Here is a 25,180-nt window from a genome sequence, read left to right as displayed (position 1 = left end):
ATATCACTTTATTTTTAAAAATGCTTTGTTATTGCTTCTCGGCCATTTGGCTAAGATCAAATGTAGTATCTAGTAAGTTTAATATCTGATACATCCTCTATCTGAGGACAATATATTAAATGAATATTTGGAGTAGGAGTCAGAATAGGAGCTTGCTCCATCCACTCCATGTATCAATATGGTATTACAGTACCTCCAGGAATGGTGCACCCCCCCCCCCCAAAAAAAAAAGGCTTTGTTTTTGAGCCACACCCAGCAGGACTCGGCTTCCTCATAGCTCTGTGCTCAAAGGTCAGTCCTGGAAGAGGAGTGGGGGACTGTATGGGGTGCTAAGGGATTAAACCTGGGTCAGCTGTGTACAAGGTACAAGTACCCTACAGTACTATTTCCTCAGACCCCCATTTAAATTTTTTTTTATTATGATGATATAACTTACAAAGTTATTTACAATACAGTTGTTTCAGGCATTCAACACCCCACTAGTGAGACTTCTCTGTATGTATCCAGGTTCTCACCTGCCACTTAAGTCTGCCATCTTAGCAGTCACAAGTGAAATAAATCTATATTGCTTGTTATAACAAAGTATGTGAGTGTAATTATTAAAAGGTAGATGAATAAAATCAATTTGTGATCATTTTTATATCTCAAAATGGGGTTACTAAAGTCATTGTCTGAGGATTTACTGAGCTGACTGGTACTAGCTGTGACTTCTGTATTATTGTTTTCATTCATTGAACTTGACGGTCTTTTGTGCAGCTTTTCTGTTCAAACTTGCAGTGCTTCTGTTGGGCTTCACTACTGTGAAATTTGGAGGTGTTGTGTGACCACATATAGGACCTTGTGCTTCAGGAGCTTTGTAACTAGAATAATATGGTGGCTTGATATGCCTCACAAGTGGAACTGGGCCGTTTTTATACCACAGGGTGTCAGATGTGGATGGAAGCTGCTGGCCCTTCAGGCAGAAAGAGAATCTGTCTGTTCCCATGCTAAGAAGACTCCCGAGTTCCCAGCCTCTATCTGTGTTCCTGGGTCAATTCAGTGGTATCTCGTTGGAACTGAAGAGATAGTAGGGTGTTTGCCTTGCATGTACCCCACCTGGGTTCAATCTTTGACATCCCATATGGTCCCAACCTCCAGGAGTAATTTGTGAGAGAAGAGTCAGAAGTAACCCCTGAACATCATTGGATATGGCTAAAAATAGAATGTTTAGGATGATAATGTTCTTTGTATAATCTGTAAAGATATAATAATATAGTTGAGAATACTGGGGACTCTAGATTTGAGGCTGGGTTTTTTTTTTTTTTTTGGTCCCATCAGGCAGCTCTTGGGGTTCCTCCTGGCTCTGTGCTTAGAAATCACTCCTGGGAGGCTCGGGGGACCATATGGGATGCCGGGATTTGAACCACTGTCCTTTGCATGCAAGGCAAACACCCTTCCTCCATGCTATATTTCTAGCCCCTACTAGTCATTACTTTTATATCCTTGCACATACTTAATATTTGTAGAGTGCTGAGCATAATAATAAATATCACTCACACTGCCTGTGAGGTGGTAGCTGCTAGAGAAATGAGGGTTGTTCTTGTCTGACCAGGTTTCTTGTTTTATAGAGAAGATGGAGTTAGAGCCGAGAGTTTAAGCATATGTGGCAAATGCTGGCGATGGCAAGATTAGGGGTGTGAAACGGGAAGTGAGTGGATAATTGGAATCCAAGAAAAATGGAGTCAACTGACCACTAAGAGTTAGTTATGGGCCCGGAGAGATAGCACAACGGTGTTTGCCTTGCAAGCAGTTGATCCAGGACCTAAGGTGGTTGGTTCAAATCCCGGTGTCCCATATGGTCCCCCATGCCTGCCAGGAGCTATTTCTGAGCAGACAGCCAGGAGTAACCCCTGAGCACTGCTGGGTGTGGCCCAAAAACCAAAACAAAAAAAAATAGAGTTAGTTATGACATTGCTGTTATCCAATATTCCTGCAGCACTTGAGGATCCAGGTGCTAAAACAGTCATTGAATAAGTTGAAGCAAAAACTAGGTTTCAGTGTTAACAGCAGTAACTACCTAGGATCTCTAGGTAGCTACTAGTTTACTCTAGTTATCTCTAGGTAGTTCCTACTCTCTTACTAGTATCTCCACCAAGCTGACTGCCAGAACTGTTTTTATTGAGTACAGGAACCACCCCCAGGTGAGGCAGCTATCCTGAGCCCGTCTCATCCAGGTTTACATATAAGACCATCTGAAATGACAGAAGGAATGCAAGCTTTCCAACTTCATATGCATTTTTCTCACTTGAGCTTTGGAATCAGCTATTTCTCAGAGCAGCTCTGGAGGACAGTATTAAATCATTCAGATCATCAACATTTGTTATGCCCTTGTAAGAGAAGTAGTGGGAAAGTATATACCTGCATGCTTAAATTTATATGATATAACATAAATATAATAACATATACATACATGCTTAAATATATATAAACATCTCTTAAGTGTGCAAGGCAAGTGCCCTACTCAGGGTACTGTACTATAAGGGGTCCCTAAGTCCAGTGCCTGTAATAAGCCCTGAGCGCTGCTGGGGAGAGCCCCAAAGCAAAACAACAATAAAAAATATGGATATTTTTATCTCTGCACTTTGCTGTATGGTCAATTCTTTTTTTTTTTTATTAAATATATTTTTTATTTTTTATTTTTATTTTTTTTATATTTTTATTATGAATTATGAGAACAAACGATGCAAAGAAAGAGGATAAGGTAAAGTTACAGTGGAAGGACAATCACCCATAACATAATTATCAGAAGTCCCCTTGCTGATATCTTAACTTTGAATTTTCACCAAAGAAAGTTAAGATAAATAAAACAGAATCCACGTGCAATTACTTTTTCCCTCAAGTCCCCAGATTGTAGCACATTATAATATTTCTTAACAGCACACAAGGCAATCTAAAGCCATCAAACTTACGTAACTCCTTAAACATTAGAGGCATAGTGTTTTTTACATTTCCATGTACATGCATATTAGCTTAAGTTAACCTCAAATTTTAAGTGGGTGTGTTTTAAGGATTAGAGTCAAAGGAGCACAGTAAAAACGGTGTTAGAGTGGCAATTGTTGTTTGCATAGGCCCACCAAAATATGAGAGGCATGGAAAGGAATAGCCTTGGCCTAAATACAAAGAGATCCTACCCCTGAAGTTTCCTGGCATAAGACCAGCTCTAGGCCTCAGGAAAGTTATCGTTCGCTCCAAGACATTGTCCGTAGCGCCAACACACTTATCACACAGTCTCCGTTGTTGGTCTCATGTTTCTGTATTAAAGATTCTGGAATCTGCATGTCCTACATTGAAGTCATGATGAGGAGTGCCTTCTCGTTTCACCTCACCATGAAAGGGGAATGCAGGAAGCCCTGTCCTATAAGCAGGTTGTTGTTGTTGTTAAGTCTTCTCAGTGTTAAGGGAAGTCTCTTTTGAGCAGGACGATGTCTGAGCAGTGGTAGGGTCTTCCGTGGTAGAGGATTGCTTCCAGGTGATGTTATAGACAAACCTCACCATAAAGGGGCACTACAGCAAGCCCTGTCCAGTAAACAGGTCATTGTTCTTGTTGTCTTCTCAGTGTTAAGGGATGTCTCTTTTGAGTAGATCGATGTCAGAGCAGCTGTAGGGTCGTCCCTGGTACAGGAATGCCTCCGGATGATGTTATATACAACCTTGGATGTTTTGTAAATGTCTTCTGTAGATCAAGGGGTAAATGGAGAATGCCCATTCTTCTGAGGCCTGTGCCAGGTCTTTATGTCAATGTTCAGGGTGTAAGGTCTCATTGTACTACAAGATTTGTGTGTTCCCATTTGTATTAGATAAGAACTTATTGGTATGTATAGTATTTTCCCATGTCAGTGTGCCTACGCAAACAAGATATAAAGCCACGTGGTGCTATCAGATATATGGGGGCATACGAACATTTCCAACAAGACCCATGACTTGGTTCAAACATAAGTATTAAACTGAGGGATTCTTTCACACCAAATTCCATATTGAGCAGTTCACAAAGAGAAGATAAAAAAAAAAATGGGGGGGGATCATCACTGTATAAGAAAGTATTTAGCAAAAGTTATAGCCGTCAAAGAAAACACCAATAAAATGTTGAAAAGATATGTGTCCTTTTTATGCCTTTTAAAATAGTTGTGTGGGTGTTAACTCTAGGGCACCACTTTGGTCTGTGAATTAGGACTCAAGAGTACTTAAGTTAGAAAGGGTAAAAAAGGAGTAATGATGATAGGAGTTAAAGAAGTTAAAGAGAAATATGAAATTATGAAGGGGTATGCAAAAGGGCAGAGTACAAAATGGACATTCTGCATACATAAAAACATAATTCAATGATAGTGAGTACTATTAATGTTTCTTGTGAGAGTACTATTAATGTTTCTTGTGCTATCGCCCCCGCGCGATTTTGAAAATGTAGACTGGACAGAGATTACCAGTGCCAGCCAAACCTCCTCCTGCTAGACTCCCGGCTCCCAGGAAGGAGAGATCCTTCAAGAAGCTGGGAGAACAGAAGTTCAGAGCCCCACCCAGACCCTCCCTAAGGAGCCGCATGGATAGTGGGGGAAGGCCTAGGGTCCTTCAAGCTCCACCAAGGGACCCAACTCACCGGCTTGCCCAGGGGTGTGGCCCGGGGAAGCCCTGGAGATCTGGAGCAAGGCGGCAGAGGGGTGCTGGGGTTACCCAAATCCCGCACCCCCCCTAGGCCTGGCCAAGCAGGCCTCCGGCATGGCATGGGCCTGCCAAACCTCCTCCTGCTAGACTCCCGGCTCCCAGGAAGGAGAGATCCTTCAAGAAGCTGGGAGAACAGAAGTTCAGAGCCCCACCCAGACCCTCCCTAAGGAGCCGCATGGATAGTGGGGGAAGGCCTAGGGTCCTTCAAGCTCCACCAAGGGACCCAACTCACCGGCTTGCCCAGGGGTGTGGCCCGGGGAAGCCCTGGAGATCTGGAGCAAGGCGGCAGAGGGGTGCTGGGGTTACCCAAATCCCGCACCCCCCCTAGGCCTGGCCAAGCAGGCCTCCGGCATGGCGTGGGCCTGCCAAACCTCCTCCTGCTAGACTCCCGGCTCCCAGGAAGGAGAGATCCTTCAAGAAGCTGGGAGAACAGAAGTTCAGAGCCCCACCCAGACCCTCCCTAAGGAGCCGCATGGATAGTGGGGGAAGGCCTAGGGTCCTTCAAGCTCCACCAAGGGACCCAACTCACCGGCTTGCCCAGGGGTGTGGCCCGGGGAAGCCCTGGAGATCTGGAGCAAGCTGGCAGAGGGGTGCTGGGGTTACCCAAATCCCGCACCCCCCCAAGGCCTGGCCAAGCAGGCCTCCGGCATGGCGTGGGCCTGCCAAACCTCCTCCTGCTTGACTCCCCGTATGGTCAATTCTTAAACAACCAATTCAGTGTCACCAGTTCCATGAGATTAGCTGATATGCCTGGAGGCATGCTTATTAATTCCGGTGAGGCTGTAATTGCCAGCGAGTCTACAATAACTAGTAACTCAATTGTGACTCTAATTGGAAAAATGCATTTACAACATGGCAGGTCAGATGTTTTCTTGGAGAACATAAAGTTGGAGCATAATTACTTTTCTATAATTGGACGAAAGAGTGCATCCATTTCAACCCTAGGACTATGCATGCTAAGCAGGAAAGATTTCCCATGTATGTAGAACACTGTGTTTCTTTTGCTTTTTCCCAGTTATAGTAAAGTTAACTTGCATCTTTTTTTTTCCCTTTGGATTCTCATTGATACTCAGAGGCTTTCCAGCCTGTCATGCCTGCGTCAGTGATTTAATGCTAAAGCCCAAAATGCATTGCTGCTTTGAGCGCTATGATGCTTCAGGCTTCCATGGGCAAACCTGGTGATGCTCAGAGTGCTTCCCAGTTCATACCCAGTGATGCTGGGGTAGCCTCCTCCATTCCCCCCCTCCCTTTTTTTTTTTTTTTTTTTTTTTTTTTTGGTTTTTGGGTCACACCCGGCAGCGCTCAGGGGTTACTCCTGGCTCTAAGCTCAGAAATCGTTCCTGGCAGGCTTGGGGGACCATATGGGATGCTGAGATTCGAACCACCATCCTTTCGCACACAAGGCAAACACCTTACCTCAATGCTATCTCTCCACCATCCCCTTTTTTTTAAATTTTTACAAATACCTTTTAAATTTCTTACAACTTAACAGAATAGTTATCCTTATCAGCAAATATTGACCATGTTAAGATCTATGTTTTGTTTTTTGCCACTTTGGGTTTTTTTTGTGTGTGTGTTTGGGGTTTTTTTGGTATTAGTGGAATTTCATATTGAAATATTATGGACATACTTTGTTCCTTTGTATTTTGTGTGTGTGTGTGTGTGTGTGTGAGTCTAACCATCCTATTTGTAGTAGCTATAATTGATAGGCTTTTATTTTCATAAGAATCTTTTCTGATAACATTGAGAAAATATTGTTAGTCATTGTTAGTCATTTCCTACTCAGTAATATGTTTATTAATGTCTTCTTAACAGCATGAGGAACTTAAAATTGAATCATCTTTTTGTTTCCAGGGTGTGTCTTTCATATCAGAATGGTTTGTGAAATATTTGCAATCTTCAGCAGCTGCTTGTTGGGTAAGTCTAAAATTTTAGAAAACAACTTAATTTTTGCTTGAATAATTACATGCAATTTTTTTAGGTCATAGTGTTTTCCTCTAAGTAAACAAATGTTCTTGATTATACTCTAAGAAAAATAAAATTTTAATACACTGACATTAAGTAAAGAAATTGTCATTCAGTGGCCAGGAAGGTGGCACTAGAGGTAAGGTGTCTGCCTTGCAAGTGCTAGTGTAGGATGGACCAAGGTTCAATCCCCCGGCGTCCCATATGGTCCCCCCAAGCCAGGGGCTATTTCTGAGTGCATAGCCAGGAGTAACCCCTGAGCGTCAAACGGGTGTGGCCCGAAAACCAAAAAAAAAAAAAAAAAAAAAAAAGAAAAGAAAATGTCATTCAATTTAGGTTTAATTATGCAAAAATCAAATGTGTGCAAGTTTATTTTGTTGAAATTGACTGTTAAGAGAAACTGATTCATTCAAAGTACCATGTAATAAATGTTTACTGATTATGTAATTTGTGCCAGATTCTGTCAAATCAGGTTATACATTTCAGGAAAAGAGAAAAATAATTTCTTTTGCAATTTTACCTCCTGCTTCCCATTTTTTGGGCCACATTCAGTGGTACTCAGGGGTACTCCAGTTACCTGCTTGGGAATTGCTCCCAGCAGTACTCTGGATCTCTGCCATAGACAGCATTTCCCTGGCCAAAAGGTTTTTGTTTTTGTTTTTATTGTCTTTTTTTTTTTTTTTTTTTTTTTTACAGTGCCAGGTATTAGACTGGGCCCTTACAGAAACCAGGCAAGTGCTAAAGCCACCTAGTAGCATCCCTGCCTAGAATGATATTCTAAGTAAATGTTTGGTGTGGGCCCGGAGAGATAGCACAGTGGCGTTTGCCTTGCAAGCAGCCGATCCAGGACCAAAGGTGGTTGGTTCGAATCCCGGTGTCCCATATGGTCCCCCGTGCCTGCCAGGAGCTATTTCTGAGCAGACAGCCAGGAGTAACCCCTGAGCACCGCTGGGTGTGGCCCAAAAAACAAAACAAAAAAAAATTTAAAAAAATTTTAAAAAATGTTTGGTGCTATTAGATCAAGATAAAGATAATGGAGATCTATTTCATATAGGGTGACCAGAACAAGTTAGATATTGGAACAGGCTTGAAGAAAATGAGAATAAGCCTTGTAAACAGACAGTAACAAGTACAGAAGTATTAAAGTAGGACTCTGGCCTGGTCATGCTTAACAAGCAGGAAGGACTTTGGAGTGGCTGAGAGCTCAGGAATGAAGCAAGTGGCTGTGGTGAGGACCTAGAGTTTAGTCTATTTTATTTTTAAACTTTATTTTTTAATTGATTGATTGACTGATTGAATTTTGGGCCACACCCAGTGGCACTCAGCGGTCTCCTGGCTCTGCAATTAGAAATCACCCCTGGCAGGCTGGAGGACCATGTGGAATGCCAAGAATTGAACAGAATCCCTCCTGGGTTGGTGGCATGCAAGGCAAGGCGAACGTCCTAATGCTGTACTATTTCTTCAGCCCCAAGTTTAGTCTATTCTTTTTTTTTTAATTTTTTATTTTTAATTATGAGAACAAAGATGCAAAGAAAGAGGACAAGGTAAAGTTACAGTGGAAGGACAATCACCCATAACATAATTCTCAGAAGAAGTCCCCTTGCTGATATCTTAACTTTGAACTTTCAGCCAAAGAACATTAAGACAAATAAAACAGAATCCATGTACAATTACTTTGTTCCTCAAGTTCCCAGATTGTAACACATTATAATATTTCTTAACAGCACACAAGGCAATCTAAAGCCATAAAACTTACGTAACTCCTTAAATGTTAGAGGCATAGTATTTTTTACATTTCCATGTACATGCATATTAGCTTAAGTTAACCTCAAATTTTTAAGTGGTTTTTTTTTTTTTTTTTAAGGATTAGAGTCAAAGGAGCACAGTAAAAACGGTGTTAGAGTGGCAATTGTTGTTTGCATAGGCCCACCAAAATATGAGGGGCATGGAAAGAACGAGACCCTACCCCTGAAGTTTCCTGGCATAAGACCAACTCTAGGTTCTAGGCAAGTTAGATCGTCCAATACAAGACATTGTCCATAGTGCCAACACACTTTTCACACAGTCTCTGTTGTTGGTATCATGTTTCTGTATTAAAGATCCTGGAATCTGCATATCCTATATTGAAGTTAGGATGTGGAGCATCCTCTCATTTCACCTCACCATTAAAGGGCAATGCAGGAAGCCCTATCCTGTAAGCAGGTCATTATTGTTAAGTCTTCTCAGTGTTAAGGGAAGTCTCTTTGAGCAGGTCGCTGTCTGAGCAGTGGTAGGGTCTTCCGTGGTAGAGGATTGCTTTCAGGTGATGTTATAGACAAACCTGGATGTTTTGTGGATGGCTTCCCTGGTTCAGGGGTGAATGAAAAATGCCCTTTCTTCTGAGGCCTGTGCCAGGTCGTTATGTCAATGTTCAGGGTGTAAGGTCCCTTTGCACTACAAGATTTGTGTGTTCCAATCTCTATTAGATAGGATCTTATTTGTATGTATAGTATTTTCCCATTTTAATGTGCCTCTGCAAAAAAGGAGCAATGCCACGTGGCATTATTAGTGCATATGGGGGGCCATAAGAACAAGTCGAACAATCCCCATGACATGGTTCAATCATAAGCATTAAACTGGGGGACTCTTTCAACAAAATTCCTTGTTGAACAGCTCATAAAGAGAAGATAAAAAGTGGTTAGAATCATCACTGTATAAGAGAATATTTATAAAGACTTATAGTTGTCAGAGAAAAAACACAAAATATTCTAAAGAAATACGTGCCCATTTTATGTCTTTTGAAACAGTTTGGGGTTGTTACACACAATGCACGGCTTTAGTCTGTGATTAGGATTGTGCAATACTGAAGTTAAAAAGAGTAATGTGGGTTAGTGATGTTTGGGGAGAGTTAAGGAGTAAAAATGAGCTTTGTAGGGGTGTGGGAAATGGCAGAATACAAAATGGACATTCTGGAAACGCAAAACCCAAGTTAGGGAGAAGGCCTTAAACATGGGGTCTCCTCCAACCCCATACTGGTTAGAGCTAGTTTCCAGCTCAAGAGAGGATCGAGAGCTGGAAGCCAGGATCTGGCCGCCCTACACCCTGTGTCCTTCCCACCCTAGTGCTGAGGGAAGGGCGGGACAGCTTGGGACCCCATCCAGGAGGGAACCCCCATACCCACCTTGTCTGGCCGCCTGGGCTGCCACCCCAGAAGCCTGGAGGCCGGGGGCAGAAGAGGGGAAGGCTGGGGGCCTATCAAGGCTCTCAGCGCACCCAAGTTAGGGAGAAGGCCTTCCACATGGGATCTCCCCAGCCCCATGCCAGCTAGAGCTAGCCTCCAGCTCAAGAGAGGATCGAGAGAGAGAGAGAGCCGGAAACCAGGATCTGCTCGCCCTACACCCTGTGCCCTTCCCACCCTAGAGCTGAGGGAAGGGAGGGGAAAGCTTGGGACCCCCCGAAACCCACCTTGTCTGGCCGCCTGGACTGCCACCCAAGAAGGCCTGGAGGCCGGGGGCAGAAGAGGGGAAGGCTGGGAGCCTATCAAGATACGATACGATAAAGCTAAGTTTTGTGCTTTGTTGATTGATTTGTTTTTTTTATTTTTGTCACACCTGGCAGTGCTCAAGGGTTTCTCCTACTGGCTCTATGCTCAGAAATCAAACCTGGCAGGTTCAGGGGACCATATGGGATGCTGGAGATGGAACCTGGATCAGCCACATGCAAGGCAAATGCCCTACCGCTGTGCTATCACTCTGACCCTTTATGTTTTTAGTTTTGGACCACACTCAGCCTCAGCGGTGCTCCTGACTGACTCCTTTTTCTGTGCTAAGGAATCACTCCTGGTGGGGCTCTGAGTTGCCAGGGATCAAATTCAGATTGACTGCATATAAGCCAAGAGCTCTATTCACTATAAAACTGCTCCTGCCCTAAAACTTCAAAAAATTATTTTATTAAAACCATTGTGATTTCTAAAATCCTTCATAGTTGGGTTTCAGACATATAATAAGTCAGGGTCAATCCCACCAATAGTGTCAGCTTCCCTCCACCCGTGTTTCCTGAGTGCATCCCATATCACCCTCCCTGCCCCCGCAGCCTGCCAGTAAAACAGGCCCCATTTTAAGTTTAGTTTGTTGGAGTCTCTTGATTCCATTGTTGTTGACTTTGGCTTTAATATTTAGTTCTGTCCTTCGTTTCTCTACCAATGTACTGCTTGGCTCCTAGCTCCCATCCTTACATATTTGCTTTTCTCCTTCACTCAATTTCTTTCTTTCTCTTTGCTATACTCTGGGACCAAGGGTATTGGAGACAACTCCCATTTAAACCATTGCATTTCTTCATACAGTTATTCTAAACACCACATACATTTGCTGTCATTCTGTATTTATCCTTCTGGCTTATTTAACATAATATATTCCAGTTTCATCTATGTTGCAGATAATAACATCATTGCATCATTCCTTACAGCTAGTAGTTTTCCATTGTGTTTATATATATATATATATTTAGTTCATTTATATATATTTATAATTTATAACTTATAAATTTTAGCAAATTTATAATTTATTTAGCTATTTGTGTGTGTATATACACCACATCTTCACGATCTACTTGTCTGTGGTTGGACATTTATTTAGGTTGATTCCTACTCTTATCTATTAGCCTGACTGCTGCTGTGAATAGCGGTATGCATAGATCCTTTTGGATGAAGTTTATTAATTCAAAGTGAGATTGCTGAGTCATATGGCAGCTTAATTTTGAGTTTACTGAGAACTCTCTAAACTGTTTTCTTTTCTTTTTCTTTTTTTTTTTTTGTTTTTGGGTCACACCCAGCAGCGCTCAGGGGTTCCTCCTGGCTCCACACTCAGAAATTGCTCCTAGCAGGCTCGGGGGACCTTATGGGATGCCGGGATTCAAACCACTGTCATTCTGCATGCAAGGCAAATGCCCTAACTCCATGCTATTTCTCCGGCCCCAGTCCAAACTGTTTTCCATAGGGATTGGACCAGTCTGCATTCCCACCAGCAGTGTAATGAGAGTTCCTTTCTCACCACAGCCTTGCCAGCATAAATTGTTCCCAAAATTGTTGATATGTGCCATCTTCACTGCTATAAGATGATATTTCATTGTTGTCTTGATTTGGATTTTCTTAATAATAAGTGGTGATGAGTATTGAAACTTTTGAAGGATCCTTTTGTATGTTGGGTTTGATACTGGGGTCAGAATATAAAAACTCATCCTTATGAGGCTGGCGTTCCCTTTGATCTTCATTCAGGCCCTGAAGGGATAATTCTGAAGCAAAGGACAGGCTTTGATGGGAGGAAGACAGATATTAGAAGAGATTTTAGTAACCTGAGTGCAATCATAGGCGATGGCCACAGGACTATCATAAAGAAGTATCTAGCTTCTGGATTTAGCCAGTACAATTTACTGCTAAAATGAATATGGAAAGAGAGAAAAAGAACAGAACTACAGTACTGTCTTTTTAATTTTTGGTTTGGGGTCTAACTCAGCATGATCTGGGCTTACTCCTGCCTCTACATTCAGGAATCAATCCTGGTGGGGCTCAGGGGAATATTTGAAAACTCTTTGCCCACTAGATCAAATACAAAATAACTGTAAAAGTGTAGTTTTGGGGCCACACCTGGTGACACTCAGGTGTTACTCCTGGCTATGCGCTCAGAAATCACTCCTGGCTTGCGAGACCATATGGGACACCGGGGATCAAACCCAGGTCTGTCCTACCGCTGTGCTATCACTCTGGCCCCTACTTCAGTTATTTTTAAATGCCATATCATGAAGTGCTCCTTAGTTCCTTGTCTTTATGTTTTCACTTAAAATTCAGAGTTAAAATGTACATTTTTTGGAAAGTTCTTTTCTCTTGTAAAGAACCAAAATTATGTCCCCAAATGTTTGTAGAATAGATTAAAATTAAAACCAAGAATATGTGTTGTATCTATTTTTGCCTAAGCATTTAAATATTACCTCATGTTTCTTTGCCATTTTTCTTTTCTAGTTGCACGCTAATCTAACATCGTGCCAGGCCCTCGGAAATATGTGTGTGATGAATATGAATTTCTATTACGACTCTACTATTTTTGATGCCTGTCGACTGTTTCAGCTTGTGTTTGAAAATATGGCTGGACTGCACACTGTTCATTCCATTTCATTTTGGTAAGGCTATTTTGATTGATGAATAACCGTTTTACCAAATGCAGTGCAGTTACATTTACACATATTTAAAAAGAAAAAAAACATTGTCTTTCTATTGCTTAAACAACTGTAATTATTTATAGGAGACAGAATCTTCCATGGCTGTACTATGGAGACCTGCTAGGATTAGCTCCCCAAGTACTCAGTACTACTTCTCTTCCTACAAATTTCAGTTTTAAAGGAGAGAACCAGGTATAAATCTATTATTACTGGCTAACCACATTTTTTGACGTATAAAAAGGGAATATGATTGTTACTAGTTATAATTTGTTTGTCTTTGTTTTATTTTGGAACCATACGTGGTGGTGTTCAGGGTTACACAGGCTTTCTACTCAGAAGTTACTTCTGGCAGTGCTCAGAGGACCATATGGAATTTGGGGGTCAAAACTTGGTTGGTTGCACGCACGGCAAACTTCCTAACCCTATACTATTGCTCCAATCAATTAGTTGTAATTTTTGCTTTAGTTTTTTTTTTTTTTAGAGCTATACCTGGTGGTGCTGAGGGGTTACTTCTGGCACTGGGTCAGGAATCACTCCTGGCACACTCCAGCACCACATGGGATGCTGCAGATCAAACCCAGGTCAGCCGATTGCAAGGCAAGCGCCCTACCGATTGTACTATCTCTCCAGCCCCCTGCTTTAGGTTTTTGAAAATTTTGATCACTAACTTAAATATGAGCTTTTTTTATTTTTATTTTTATTTGGGGGGTGTCACACCTGGCAATGCTCAGGGCTCTGCACTCAGGGATCAATCCTGGCAGTGCTCAGGAGACCATATGGGATGTCAGTGAGGATTGAACCCTGGGTGGCTGCATGCAAGCCAAATGCCCTTCTTCTGTGCTGTTGCTCCAGCCTTAAATATGAGCTTCTTAAGGAAATAATAGAGTTTAACAGTCTTGAATATATGCTTTTGACAGCAAGTAGTACTGGAGGGTTTGGAAAGGGTAGTTCTCACCAAATGCAAAACAATATCTTTGCTTCTGTATCTCTGTATGTATAAGAAGTGCTTTCAATGATTGATTGATTGATTGATTGATTGGAGTTCCAAACTTTTGTCCATATAAAATGAAAAAAAAAAGATTATTTTCTTACACAAAGTCTCCCAATCTATTTCCCTATTTAATGCATTTGAAAAGAGGTGATATATCATGAATACTATCTCAATTCTGAAGTAATAATTTTTATGCAAAAACGCCAGTCCACTTATTTTAGGTGTGTAGTGCTGTTTAAATTAGTGTTGCTTCAAAGGAAAGATAGTTTAATTTCTGGAGAAAAAGGGTCAGTCATAATGAAAGTTTCTTTATGAACTTTTGGATAGCTTTCAATGTATCTGACATTTTTATATTCTTTTTCTTTAATCAGAATACAAAGCTGACATTCGTTGCTGCTTCTTATGATGTCAGAGGAAATTTTCTAAAGTGGCAGACTTTAGAAGGAGGCATTTTACAGGTAACTGGTTTTAGCTAAATTACCTTAGTTTTGCTAAGTTTTTAGTTAAATTTTAGCTAAATTGCCTTAGTTTTGCTGAGGCAAGATAAGGAAAACCTAGATTAGTGCTTGAAAGCTACTGTTATTTTTCCTATGCTCTCAATTGAATTTTTCTTGTTTTTGGAATGGGGTCACAACAGTGGGTTTTAGGCCTTACTCCTGGCTCTGCATTCAGAAATAACTCCTGGCAGACTTGGTGGATGATATGGAATGCTGGATATCAAATCTGGGCTAACCACCTACGAGGCAAATGCCCTACCTGCTTTGCTGTCGCTTCGGCTCCTAAACTGAAATTTGTTATGATTTTATAACAGAGACGCTCCTTTAAACTTTTATACCCTTAACCTTATGTATTATGTAAATTATATTTTGTTCTGAGACTTGAGAACTTTGGTTATTAGCAAAGAAAACATTTGTGAGAGATATTCTTCAGTTATATTCTTTTGCTGTAGCTTTGTCCAGACACAGAGACAAGACTAAACGCTGCATATTCGTTTGGAACAACCTATCAACAAACTGTAAGTTAAACTGCTTTTGACCATTTATTTTTAAAATTCATTTTTCACACAAGCAATAACCTTGATGTTCTGTATATTGAAAATTTTCATTATAATAATAATTTCAAAGATTAATATATATATTAATTATCTGGACCTAGAAAACCTTCATTAACATGGAGAGATTAAATTGTCATCTTTGGAACCTTAAACATTGTATGATATTTGATTTTTTTTTTTTTTTTTTTTTTTGGTTTTTTTTTTGGGCCACACCCGTTTGACGCTCAGGGGTTACTCCTGGCTATGTGCTCAGAAATCGCCCCTGGCTTGGGGGAACCATATGGGATGCCGGGGGATCGAACCGCTGTCCGTTCCTTGGCTAGCGCTTGTAAGGCAGGCACCTTACCTCCAGCGCCACCGCCCGGCCCCGATATTTGATTTTTATAATCAGTCATTGACTTCTAGATATATGTCAAAAATAATGCTTTGAGCATGTTTATAGTAAAAATAGTACATAATTATTTATGTCTGATTAAAAATGTTGCTCCTTCAGACTGGACAAATAATATTAGAATTAAGACTTTTGTCTTTCCATGCAGCTGACCCTTGCACTGCATGTTGCCCCTTGCACTATTAGTAATTTAGCTCATGAGCACTATCTGATATGATCTGACAGTCCACTCTCCTAATTAAAAAAAAAAGAATAGTAAATTAATTAAATCTTACTCCTTGGGTCAGAGAGATAGCACAGCAGTAGGTCATTTGCCTTGCAAGCGGCCGATCCAGGACAGATGGCGGTTCAAATCCCTATATCCCAAGTGGCACCCATGATTGGTAGGTGTGATTTCTGAGCGCAGACCAGGAATAATCAGGTACTTCAGATAAGCCAAGTGGAACCAGGTATGTGGCAGCACATGTCAGAGGCTGTCGGTCTGATCTCTTATACCATGAAACAAACAAAAATCATGATTTATTTATTTATTTATTTATTTATTTATTTATTTTGGTTTCTGTGTCACACCAGCGACGCTCAGAAGTCACTGTCTCTGCTCAGAAGTCATTCCTGTCAGGATTTGAACTGGGATCTGTCTGTGTTGGCCACGTGCAAAGCAATTCCCTTACCACTATGCTATCGCTCCGGCCCCAACAATCATGATTCTTTGATTTGTAATTTTCATTTTGGATGCTTGTACTTAAAATTTTATTTTTCAGTGTGATATTCCAGTCTCTAAGATCTTAGCCGACTTTCCCACTCCAATATTTTATGATGTATACTTTGAATATACGGATGAAAATGAACACCGCTATATTTGGGCTATACCCGTGTTAAACCTAAATCTTCAGCACCATAAAATGTTTGTGAACAAAGGTAAGACCATCCTTTCTCAGAACTGAAACTCATAGATAAGTTAACTGTGATCTTTTATAAACCACACATTCCATTTATATATTTTCTCTATATAACTACATGCCAAAAAATGTAAAGAATAAGATTGCTGGCATAGTAATTTGAATTTCTTACTAAATGTGTCAGACTTTTTGTGGGTCGGAGAGATAGCATGGAGGTAGGGCATTTGCCTTGCATGCAGACTGATGGTGGTTTGTATCCCAGCACCCCATATAGTCCTCAAGCCTGCCAGGAGTGATTTCTTAGCACAGAGCCTGGAAGAACCCCTGAGCGCTGCTGGGTGTGACCCAAAAACCAAAATAAATAAATAAATAAAGAAAGAGACTTTGTTTTTGCTTTGGGCCCCACACCTGGTAATACTTATGGGTTATGCCTGGCTCTGCCCTCAGGATCACTTTTCATGTTCCTAAGGGAACCATATGGTTTGTTATCTTGGAGCTGGGGATTGAACCCTGGATGGCCTTGTGCAAGACAAACTACCTTACTCTACTATATCTACCAGCCCCATGTTTAGAAACATTTATTGCTGAACTTGCATCCTGAGAAACATAGTAGACTATAAACTGGGGTAATTCTTCAGACTATCCTTGAGCTGATTTTTTGGACAGATTAGAGTTTAGGGGGTTTGGATTTTGTTTTATTTTGTTTCCCATATTATAAAATTCTGCTTATTCAGGAATTTTCAGGGAGCATACTTCCCAACTGATAAAAACCCAGCCAGAGACACTCAAGCATTATTACTAGAAATGTCTTATGGTGGTGGCATTTCTTGAAATGACTTTATCTAAATCAGAAATACTAATATTTTTTGTTTTAAATTTAATCAGTACTGTCTTTGAGATTCATAAGGGACGAGCTGGAACAAATGCAGTTTCTTTTTAATGTAGTTTTTTTTTTCTCTTTTTATGATAAAAGACAGTAACTCTGACAAGTGGCTTCTGACTCGACGCATTTTCTTGGTGGATGCGCTAAGTGGAAAAGAAAATGACTTAGGAAGTCAGCCAAGAGTAATTCGAATTGCTACCCAAATATCGGTGAGGTAAGCAGACTTCTGACTACTAAGTTAGACTTGAAGTATATGAGAAAATGGTGTAACCAAAGTTTGTGCCCTTGGATACTAAATGAAAACAATAAAGACAATTTAATCAGAACAAAACACTAGATCTTTTTAGATATCTCAGTAGGTTGTTAGACATTTAGAGCCAAGAGATAATTATATCAAATCACATGAGTTTTGGATTCACATTCAGGGCATCCTGCTAGTCCTGCTGAATTAGAGTGAGTTGGAGGTAGAAGGGAGGGTGGTGGTGGTAGACACATATGGCCAAAATGGGTGAAAAAGAGCTTAGCAGGTAACCCCAATTTGGTTGCTCTCCTCTGTCTTCATCTCCTTTAGTAGCTGCTTTTAGGGTAGTCTTAGTTAAATAAAAAACTTTATTCGTACCATACTGTAACAATCACAGTTGTGATTATGTTGTGCAGTCTCTCATTCTTTACTAGATCTGTGCATTTTCACCCCTCAGATCTTAACTAACTTTTCCACTCCACTTAACTGATAATGTATGTCTTCTCGGAATATCCCACTGAAAACCAGCACCAGCTACCACAATGCTGTAAGCTTGGCGTTTCGCTATGCATTGCATTTTTCACAATTTTTCATTTGACTTTTAGAAAACTATTCTGAGGTAGGCAGTACAGACACTTGTGTCAGCTATCTTGCTGAAATTCTAACCACATGTTTAACATTTTTTTCAATCGGCTAATGAAGTATTCCTTCCTTGTGAAAGCTAACTCTCAGTGCTTACCATTTTTACTTTTGAGTTTATACACTCTGCTATTATGTTGAATTGAGCAAAATAAACCCCAGTGTGTGCCATAAACAGTTCTAGAGCTCGGATACTGTTTTGTTAAGAGTTCCTTTTTCTTATGGGGCTGGAGAGATAGCATGGAGGTAAGGCGGTTTTCTTTTATGTAGAAGGTCAATGGTTCGAATCCCAGTGTCCCATATGGTCCCCTGAGCCTGCCAGGAGCGATTTCTGAGCATAGAGCCAGGAGTAACCCCTGAGCGCTGCCGGGTTTGACTCCCCCCCCCCAAAAAAAAAAAAGAAAAAACCAAAGAGTTCCTTTTTCTCTTTTGAAAATTGGAGTAGTAATTGCTTTTCTTTAAAGTTCATATAGCACTTACCTTTGAATGTTATTGTACTTTAAAAATAGTTCACAGTACTGTAGGATTTTACGTAAACTTAATAGGACCAAGAGCAAGAGGAATGTCTTAATTTGTCCTAGAGAGTTTATTTTAATTCAATTTTATTTTTAATGTTTTTTTGGGTTTCTTTTTTTTTTTTTGGTTTTTCGGGCCACACCCATTTGATGCTCAGGGGTTACTCCTGGCTAAGTGTTCAGAAATTGCCCCTGGCTTGGGGAGACCATATGGGACACCCTGGGATCGAACCGTGGTCCTTCCTTGGCTAGCGCTTGCAAGGCAGACATCTTACCTCTAGTGCCACCTCGCCGGCCCTAATTTTAATTTTAATGTTAACCACTTACGATAGCTTTTATTGTTGCCATTCTGCTACTCTGTGGTTAAGCTTTTACCTTCTGGTTCTGAGAACAAGACCTTTCAGAGTAAATTCACAGCAGAGAAGTTAAATATATGTTTAAAGATATGGATATATTTATAACTAGAAATGTATTTCCCTTAAACAGCATACACCTTGTACCTAACACAAAAACTGGAAACATCTACCCTCCTTTAATTACTATAGCATACAGTGACATTGATATCAGAGATTCCAAAAGCCAGTCTGTGAAGGTAAATTCCTTATTAAATCAATATCCCTCTATGTGTTAATAAAATGCTGATACCATTTGTATTATTATCAAGAGACTTTTAGTTTGTGGTTATTTCTTTTTGGTGGGGGCAAGTGAATCACATTTGGCAATACTCAGGGGTTATGTCAGGCTGTATTCAGGAATTACTCATGGTGATGCTTGAAGTTCCATATGTGACGACAGAGATCGAATCCATGTTGGCTGCCTGCAAAACTGGCAATATATTCTCTGTGCTATCATTCTGACCCCTAGAGACTATTATTTTTGTTGTTGGTGGTTTCCCCCCTCCCCCTTTGTTTTTTGGGTCACATCTGACAATGTTAAGGGCTTTTGCCAGTGCTTGATGGACCGTAGGTGGTGGATATTGAACCCAGGTTAGCCAAGTGCAAGGCACTCTGTACTATTGTTCCAACTTAGTTAGGCCTTTTCCAAGTTTTAAATAAATCCTGCTCTTAGTCATGACTTGGTCCTATTTTGCTGCTAATAGTAAGAAGTTGAGTTGAATAAATCTTAAGTATAAGAAAGTAAAAATTGGGTTTTTTCAGTAGATAATGCCACCAGCAGCTGGATTCCTTGTTAAGGACCCTCAAGTCTGATGAGAAATGCGGTGTTTTCTCCTGTCTTCTTGGTCCTTCTTACTTACAATAAGATTTTATCTCCCTGCCTTCGTAAACTTGGTAAACTAAGTGCCACACTCTGCTCAGTTTCTCTTTTCATTAGCCATGCCCATTTGATAATGGCAAACTTCAGGAGGCAGAGATTCTCATCCTCAGCCTTATTTTCTAACCATAGCCTGAAAGTGAAGTGGAGAGTTCAGTGAGGACCTGCAGTCAGTCAGGTGGGCTTTCTGCTCTTCTCCCAACTTGATGAAACTAATTCCAGAGCCACAGTTCTGTGACTGAGGGGACTGGTATATGGAAGAGACACTGTGTATAGACTACCACAAAGAAGGAGCTGACAAAGCTGGTTATTCCTCTCTAGGTTTTTAGTCAGATAAAGCATTCCTGCTTGGAAGATAATGCGGTGAATGAGAGGATAGAGAGTAAAACCTGAAGAACCCTACTATCACTCTGGTCCTCAAAAGAACTTTTAAAGCACCATTAATAATTCTTCAAAGGAGGGCCAGAGCAATAGTACATTCGTAGGGTGTTTGTCTTGCACATGGCAGACCTGGGTTCAATTCCTGACATCCCATATGGAACTTTTTTTTTTTTTTTGGTTTTTGGGCCACACCCTGTGACGCTCAGGGGTTACTCCTGGCTATGCGCTCAGAAGTTGCTCCTGGCTTCTTAGGGGACCATATGGAACGCCGGGGGATCGAACCGCGATCCGTCCTAGGCTAGCGCAGGCAAGGCAGGCACCTTACCTCCAGCGCCACCGCCCGGCCCCAAACTTTTTTTTTTTTTTTTGGGGTTTTTGGGCCACACCCATTTGACGCCCAGGGGTTACTCCTGGCTATGTGCTCAGAAATCGCCCCTGGCTTGGGGGGACCATATGGGAGGCCGGGGGATCGAACCGCGGTCCTTCCTTGGCTAGCGCTTGCAAGGCAGACACCTTACCTCCAGCGCCACCTACCCGGCCCCCCATATGGAACTTTAATTACATGGTATTATGTTCCAAGTTGCATCATCATAATCTGCAACTGTATTTCTACCTTAGGATCACCAATAAAAATTTGTATTTCTCTCCTTTGCCATATAGAAGTATATTTAATGTTATTTACTAGGAGAAAAAGGTAAAGAGAAATTAATTGATAATGTGTTTACCTCTTGTGCACATATTATAGAAATTGACAAAAAATTGAGTAATTCTCCCATGTAATTTTATATAGTTTAAAAACCTTTAACAAATGTTTATGAATGTATTTTTATGATTTGTGTTACATAATTTCACTTTGACTTATTTGCTTTCTTTTAAATATCAGGTTTCTTTCTCAGTCAAATATGAAATGAACCAAAGAGAAGCATATGTCCAGACAGATGTAAGTTTAGTTTAATCTGTTAAAAATATAGCGTATTTTAAAACATGTTTAGATGTGCAGAAAAGTTGTCAAAATGATGAGTTTTGCCATGTTGTTGTCACTTACCCTCATCTGATATTAACATCTTGCACAGCCGTAGCTCATTGATCATGATCAGAAAATCAATACTGATGTGTATGAATTTAACTAATGTTAATCCAAATACTCTAAATTTTACAAATGTTTTTGCTTATCTTTTTTCTATTCAGGATTCAGTTCAAGAGTCTTAACACATTAAGCAATTATAGCTCCTCAGTGTCCTTTATTTTTATTTTTTGGGTCATATCTGTTGTTGCTCAGGGCTTACTCCTGGCTCTGAACTCAAGAATTACTCCTGGCAGTCTCAGAGGACCACATACAGGGGATTGCACCCGGGTTGGTCATGAACAAGGCAAGCACCCTACCTGCTGTACTATCACTTTGGACCCTCCTTAGTCTCCTTTATCTGACAGTCCTTCAGTCTTTGATTACCTTAATATTAATTCTTAATTAAAGAATAACTGGTTAATTTTAATTTGACTCTCAACTCTATTTACTGACATTTTCCTGTGTTTAAATATGGCTTCGGCACTAATCTGCACTATCATTTTCAGTGCATCCTATCAGAAGATACATGTAGTATGTCTTCTTACTGCCATGTTAACTTTGGTCATTTCACTAAAATTATGTCTGTGGGAATTTTGAAAATAAATGTTTCTCATTTTGCCCTCTAAACTTGAGCTTTTATTGGCAGTTATTGAAAAGGTTTGCAGTTGGGGCTGGAGAGATAACATGGAGGTAGGACATTTGCCTTGCATGCAGAAGGATGGTGGTTCCAGTCCCAGCATCCCACATGGTCCCCTAAGCCTAACAGGAGCAATTTCTGAGCGTAGAGCCAGGAGTAACCTCTGAGTGCTGCTGGGTGTGACCCAAAAACTAAAAAAAAATAATAAAAAAAAAAGGTTTGCGGTGATATTTAATGATGATTTTTGTTTGTTTGTTTCCATAATTTCTTTGCAACCTCATTCAAATCACTTTGGCCTTGAATTTTTGTTTTCCCTGCAGTTATAACTCATTACTGTTTTGTTGTTCAAATTGTCTTATATTTTGCTGTTGGGAGTTTCTTCAGCTTGACTCTGCTGTCCTTTCAATATACCCTCTACCATGCTTTAGAGTACCTTCTATTTTTAGTTCTTTTTAACATTGATGAAGAACAGCACTTGAACTTCAAATTGTATTTTTTGTCTTTAGATTGCTCTGGGTGTGCTGGGGGGACTGGCTGTCTTGTTATCACTTTTGAGGACAGCAGGGTGGAAGAGGCGCATTGGGAGTCCCATGATTGATTTACAGGTATGGTCTCAGAAGTTATTTGAGTACACTTCAATCTTTTGACTTATTTGGGGGGGGCTAAGGGAGGAGGAAGGGATTGGACCAGCTTACTCCTGGTGATATTCAGGAGGCCATACACAGTCCTGGGGATCAAGTTGTCTATATATGCAAGGCAGTTTTGCCTTATGCCTATGCTATCTCTCTGATTCTTTTCTGAACATTTCATATCATTTTATTAAGACACAGCTAGGCGGGGCCAGAGAGATAGCATGGAGGTAGGGCATTTGCCTTGCATGCAGAAGGATGGAGGTTCGAATCCCGGCATCCCATATGGTCCCCCGAGCCTGCCAGGAAAACAGTGCACTTGTAACTAGTACAGAATTACTATATACAAATAAAGGAAAAGGCAAAGAGATTATTTAAAAATAATTATCATTGTTACTGAAGCAAAGCAACTTTAAAAATGCCACCCAAGGGGCAGGAGTGGTGGCATGGAGAGGCAAGGTGTCTGCCTTGCCGGCACTAGCCTAGGACGGACGCAGTTCAATCTCCCAGCATCCCATATGGTCCCCCAAGCCAGAAGCAATTTCTGAGTTCAGAGCCAGGAGTAACCCTTGAACATCACCGGGTGTGGTCCAAAAAAACAAACAAAAAAATGCCACCCAAAAAAGGTGTAAAATAAAATAACAAAACCCAAATCCAACAAATATAATGTATGTATTCTTTATGTACTATACATTATGAATATATAATGAATATAAATTCATGTAGAATATATATTTATATATTGTATAATAAGAATATATACAATAGATATAAGTAAATAAAATAAATATATATATTAAATATCTACTTATAAATATGTATATTTAGGGGCTGGAGCAATAGCACATCAGTAGGGTGTTTGCCTTGCACGTGGCTGACCCAGGACAGATCTTGGTTTGGTCCCAGGAGCCACATACGGTCCCCCTAGCGAGGATCAATTTCTGAGCGCAGAGCCAGAAGTGACTCGTGAGTGTCACCAGGTGTGGCCCAAAAATTAAAAAAAAAATGTGTATTTATAAAATACAATTTATATATATTTTTGTTTGTTTTGTTTTGTTTTGTTTTTTGGTCACACCTGGCAGTGCTCAGGGGTTCCTCTTGGTTCTACGCTCAGAAGTCACTCCTGGCAGGCTCGGGGGACCATGTAGGATGCCGGGATTCGAACCACCGTCCTTCTGCATGAAAAGCAAACACCTTGCCTCCATGCTATCTCTCCAGCCCCAATTTATATATTTTACAGAATGCTTCTGTAAACAGAAGCATAAATAGATTCCTTTCTGAAAGATAGAATCTGTGGGTTGCAAAAAGGGAAACAACTGTTGCCTTCACCAAAATATTGTACCAAAAAGATACTGGCAACTAGAATTTGATAATGAGAATAACTTGTCTTTTTCTTATCTTCCCTTCACCTCTGGCAGATTTGTAACTGTAGTTTTAAATGCTTCTCTTTCCTCCACTTAGACCAAGAGGCCGATTTTTTTATTTACTTACTTATTTATTTTAATCTTTAAAAAAATCTTTAAGCAACCATGATTACAAACATGTTTGTAGTTGGGTTTCAGTCATAAAATGAACACCCCCTTTCACTAGTACAACCATCCTACCACCACTGACCCCCATTTCCCTCCTCCCCAACCCTGCCTGATTTCAACACAGGCATTCTACTTATCGCACTCACTAGCACTGCCATGATAGTTGTTAATGTAGTTATTTCTCAAGTACACTTACCACTCATTGACTAGAAAAATGCTCAGTGTCCTTGTCTCGCCTCTTTTCCATCCCAGGCTGGTCTCCACATTTACCTCACAGGAAACACACTCTCCTTTTTATTTTTTATTTTGAGTTTTCAAGGAGCTTGAAGCGCTAGGTAGATATATAAATAAAAATGATTGTATAAAATAGGTGAAATCTGTAAGGATTGTGATTCTCTTCCAATTGCAGACCTTCATGAAATTCTTGATATACTATGCTGGTGATCTAGCCAATGTTTTCTTCATCATTACAGTGGGAACAGGTCTCTATTGGCTGATTTTCTTCAAAGTAAGTGAGTTTCTCAATTTAACATATGCCAATAGCTGGTAAGCTATCTTTTTCTCATTATTTTTTTTCTTCTGGTGGGGCAGGACACACCCAGCGGTGCTCAGGGGTTACTCCTGGTTCTGCAGTCAGATATCACCCCTGGCAGACTGGGGGACCATATTGGATGCTAGGCATCAAGCTGGGTCCCTCCTGGGTCAGCCACATGTAAGGCAAATGCCCAACTGCTTTGCTATCTCTCTGGCCCCTGTCTTTTTTTTTTTTTTTTTGTTTCGGGGCCACACTCATTTCTCAGAGAATACTAATTACTTTACAATCAGGAATCACTCTTCCTCATAGAATTTGGTGGGGGGCTATATGGGATGCCAGAAATTGAGCCTGGTCAACCGCATGTAAGGCAAGTACTTACTTATCTTTCTGCCCCAGCAATCTTTTTCTTTCTTTTTTTTTTTTTTTGTTTTGTTTTGTTTTGTTTGTTTTTCAGCCACACCCGGTTGATGCTCAGGGGCTACTCCTGGCTAAGCACTCAGAAATTGCCCCTGGCTTGGGGGGACCATATGGGACACCTGGGGATTGAACCGAGGTCCTTCCTTGGTTAGCGCTAGCAAGGCAGACATCTTACCTCTAGCGCCACCTCACCGCCCCCCCCCAGCTATCTTTTTCAAATAACTATTTTATTTGTGGTTATTTCTCACC

General features: G+C 40.7%; 1 protein-coding gene and 1 non-coding gene across 2 annotated transcripts in view; both read left to right on the top strand.

Annotated features, from left to right (window-relative positions):
- TMEM67 (transmembrane protein 67) overlaps positions 1–25,180 on the top strand; it is a 61,590-nt gene that overhangs the window by 15,841 nt on the left and 20,569 nt on the right. The window contains exons 7-17 of the mRNA XM_049781935.1: positions 6,550–6,612; positions 12,653–12,810; positions 12,933–13,041; positions 14,212–14,298; positions 14,790–14,855; positions 16,047–16,203; positions 17,158–17,281; positions 18,949–19,054; positions 20,999–21,055; positions 22,325–22,423; positions 24,389–24,487. Coding sequence (XP_049637892.1) covers positions 6,550–6,612; positions 12,653–12,810; positions 12,933–13,041; positions 14,212–14,298; positions 14,790–14,855; positions 16,047–16,203; positions 17,158–17,281; positions 18,949–19,054; positions 20,999–21,055; positions 22,325–22,423; positions 24,389–24,487 — 1,125 coding nt within the window. The remainder of the gene's footprint in view (positions 1–6,549; positions 6,613–12,652; positions 12,811–12,932; positions 13,042–14,211; positions 14,299–14,789; positions 14,856–16,046; positions 16,204–17,157; positions 17,282–18,948; positions 19,055–20,998; positions 21,056–22,324; positions 22,424–24,388; positions 24,488–25,180) is intronic.
- LOC126021347 (U2 spliceosomal RNA) lies at positions 31–215 on the top strand. Its single transcript, XR_007499891.1, has one exon. It is a non-coding gene; the product is annotated as a U2 spliceosomal RNA (small nuclear RNA).

This window comes from Suncus etruscus, chromosome 10, assembly GCF_024139225.1.
Source record: "Suncus etruscus isolate mSunEtr1 chromosome 10, mSunEtr1.pri.cur, whole genome shotgun sequence".
Taxonomy (NCBI): domain Eukaryota; kingdom Metazoa; phylum Chordata; class Mammalia; order Eulipotyphla; family Soricidae; genus Suncus; species Suncus etruscus.
The sequence above is the reverse complement of the archived record's forward strand: the minus strand, read 5'-3'. Positions and strand labels throughout refer to the sequence as shown.